Source organism: Buceros rhinoceros, unplaced genomic scaffold (genome assembly GCF_000710305.1).
Source record: "Buceros rhinoceros silvestris isolate BGI_N320 unplaced genomic scaffold, ASM71030v1 scaffold5029, whole genome shotgun sequence".
Taxonomy (NCBI): Eukaryota; Metazoa; Chordata; class Aves; order Bucerotiformes; family Bucerotidae; genus Buceros; species Buceros rhinoceros.
In genome coordinates this window covers 120,104-123,490 of record NW_010430900.1, presented here as the reverse complement: position 1 = coordinate 123,490, position 3,387 = coordinate 120,104, and the positions used below count along the sequence as shown (strand labels likewise).

General features: G+C 44.3%; 1 protein-coding gene across 1 annotated transcript in view; it reads left to right on the top strand.

The window, feature by feature from the left end:
* The first annotated feature begins 608 nt into the window (after positions 1-608).
* The window catches only part of CDHR3 (cadherin-related family member 3), a 41,348-nt gene continuing 38,569 nt past the window's right edge, over positions 609-3,387 (top strand). Inside the window, exon 1 of the mRNA XM_010143190.1 lies at positions 609-651. Coding sequence (XP_010141492.1) covers positions 609-651 — 43 coding nt within the window. The remainder of the gene's footprint in view (positions 652-3,387) is intronic.

The following is a 3,387-nucleotide window of genomic DNA, read 5'->3' as shown; positions in this document are numbered from 1 at the left end:
GTGTGTTGCAGGCTGGCTAGCTAAATGTCTAATCTAAGGGAGCCAATGCCCTTTGCTTAGTGCTCCACACTGTTCCTGAGACAGCTACAGCAAAGCTAACTTCATCGTCTACAAATGCTGCAATATCACCTCCAGGTATGCAGTGTGGATGGTCTGAGTAATCCTCTGACAGCCAGAGAAATGAGAAAACTTCAGGTTCCTGATTTAAGTTAAAAACGTGAGTATTTGATTCTGGCATGTAAAGATAGCACCTCATTTGCCCGAGCAATGAATGCGGCATGGTATTTCCAGATTTAGAACATACTAGATTCTTTTCTTAATGTTTCAATAAATAAGGTGATTGCAGTGAAAGGGCTGTTAGTGATTGTTTTCTCAAGTGTGGCCCACGTCTGTGGATGGAGCGCCAGCAAGGAGCAGTTCTGTGACAAGCAAACAAGCTGACGGTGTTTAGAAACTCCCTTAGAGACACAGCCCCTTTGTTTCATTTCTCACTCTGCAACATGACAAAGAGGAAGAATTTAGATGGAGCTGATGTAGACCAGGGAAAACATACCATGGTATTCTTCAGTTTTCATCCTGGGAACATGAAAGACAGGGTTGTAAAGACGATGAAGAGCATGCTCCTTCTGATTTTGCTGGGAGTAGTATCTGGTAAGAACATGATTTCATTACGCCGCTAAAATTAGAACACTGTTGGCTGTTATACTTTCTCTTGGGAGCTTTATAATACATATTTAGGGATCAGACACGGATGGAAAAATTCTAGTAACAATTATTTTCCTACTGAAATAGATTGAGCTCTGTGGTTACAGCAGTATAGTAAAGAAGGAAATACGACTTTTTGCTAAGACACTGTGCTGGATGAGGCGCTTCGTGTGCAATAGCCGCTGCTCAGTGTGACAGTGTTGGAGTGGGAAATGAGGTCAGCTCTCCAAGAAACAATATCTAGTATTAACACTCTGGTATTGTCTTTTCAAATATTGATAATGTTTCTCTTTAACGAAGTAAGACAAGCAACCAAACAAGATCAAACAAGAAAACACTTGTGGAGAATAGTAGTAGGGTAAGATCACTATCGTTGCCCAGTGTAAAAAATGGGAGATTTGCCAAATATGAGTATGTGCATATGAGTACTATCTGAACGCAGATCTTGAGGCGGCAGTCTGTGTGGCTCTTGGAGCACTTGGTGTGGCTTGCTTAGTAAGCGAGCTGCTCAGGTAGGGTCTCTTTGTTCTCAAGGAACTGAAAGAGTTCTGCCAACCCTTAGGAAGCTGACAGTATTTGGTGGTTTTCCTGATGCCCCCAAAACTGTGATCAGGTCACTGCATGCGAATCTCAGCTTTCCTTGGAAAACAGCATTTTTCTAACCTGCATCATTGTAGAGAGAGAAAAGCTTGAAGGTGTGACTCGAGCATGTAAAGACTAACAAATCACAGATAAGTAAGACTTTAAGATACATATAACTCTCAAAGCCTGTCTTGTGATTGCTTTGTCTTGGATTCAGCATTTGTAAATGTTTGGGGTTGGTAATTCTGATAAATAACGTATTAAATTGCTTCAGGCATGTTTTGTTCTCCAAAGTAAGGAGGTAAGCAAGGACTTGTGAATATGGAAGGAGGGCTTTTGTAAAATCATTTGGAGGAAGAAAAAACAATTTAGATGCAGCACCAAAAATTTCAGTTAAAAATAAAGAGCGAGAAGTAAGAACTTGTGATTTAGAAAGACAAATCCTGAACAAAGAGCAAATGAAATCTTTAGAGATAATATAAAAATAGCAACTCTTTTCTTTCTGCATTTCTAAATGTTATAAATGATTTGATTGATTTTATGAAGGTTTTTCATTAACACACTGTGGCTTGCTAAGGGAACTAGATTTGTCAGGTACTGTCCAGAGGAGCTTATATTCAAAGTTGAGCGCCACTTATTGAAATGCATCCCCAGAAGCCCCTCTCAGCCCAGGCTCCCTTGCATGAGCAGTGTTTGTTAACAATGTTTTCCAGAAACTGTAATAGCATTGATAAAAAACTCAGTCCCTCACTGGATCCTGCTTCTGCTGACATAAATCAGTAGCAGATGAGCTGACCTCAGTCCTACTAGAATGTCTGTGTGACCTGTTCAGACTGACTCTTACAGATAGTTTCCACTTCACGGTATCCCACATTCCAGCCTATACCTCACGCACCTGCAGAGCATCTCCAAGGCCTTTCATTCCATAAACACCAGAGTAATCCCAGCCAGATTGGCGATCCATGGACCTGCTGTATCTGGAGTGTGGGAGCATGGAAAACTTCAGGCAGCTGTGGAGAGGCTCTAGGGAAGTGCCTCAGCTCTGCCTCTTACCAATGAGACCCTGTGCTCAGAAGAGGTTTTCCCAGAGGCAAACTCCCACCACAGCCTAGTGTGTCTGGCTACGTGAACAACACCATCCATGCTCCCTCTTTCTCCTTCCCATGATGCACTGAGGTTTTGAGTATTTTGAGGTTCACTAAGGTCAAGTGCTGGGTCCTGCACTTGGGCCACAACAATCCCCTGCAACGCTACAGGCTTGGAGAAGTGTGGCTGGAAAGATGCCCAGTGGAAAGGGACTTGGTGGTCTTGGTCGACAGCTGGCTGAATATGAGCCAGCAGTGTGCCCAGGTGGCCAAGAAGGCCAAGAGCATCCTGGCTTGTATCAGCAATAGTGTGGCCAGCAGGAGCAGGGAAGTGACTCTCCTCTGTACTCAGCACTGGTGAGGCCACACCTCGAATACTGTGTGCAGTTTTGGCCCCCTTACTACAGGAAGGACATGGAGGTGCTGGAGTCTTTCCAGAGGAAGTAATTAAGCTGGTGAAGGGTCTAGAGCCCAAGTCCTATGAGAAGTGGCCGAGGCAACCAGGGTTGTTCTGTCTGGAGAAAAGGAGGCTCAGGGGAGACCTTACCACTCTGTACAACCACCTGAAAGGAGCAAGGTGGAGGTCGTTCTCTTCTCCCAAGTAACAATTGATAGGATGAGAAGAAACTCCCTCAAGTTGTGGCAGGGGAGATTTAGGTCAGATATTAGGAAAAATTTCTTTACAGAGAGGGTTGTGAAGCATTGGAACAAGCTGCCCAGGGAGGTGATGGAGTCCCCATCCCTGGAAGTGTTTAAAAGCCATGTGGATGTGGTGCTGAGGGACATGGTTTAGGGACCCTGGCAGTGCAGGGTGAACGGTTGGATCCAATGATCTTAAAGGTCTCTTCCAATCAAAATGATTCTGTGATTTTGTGAGTTTTGCAAGCTGCAAGAGGAAGAACTGCAGGTGAGTGATGGAATCATGCTGCTCTAAGAATTGCTCCAGGAAACATCATGGCTTGGCTTTGCGAACGAAGATCTGGGAAGGGCTTTTCCCACGCTCACTGCAAGCGAT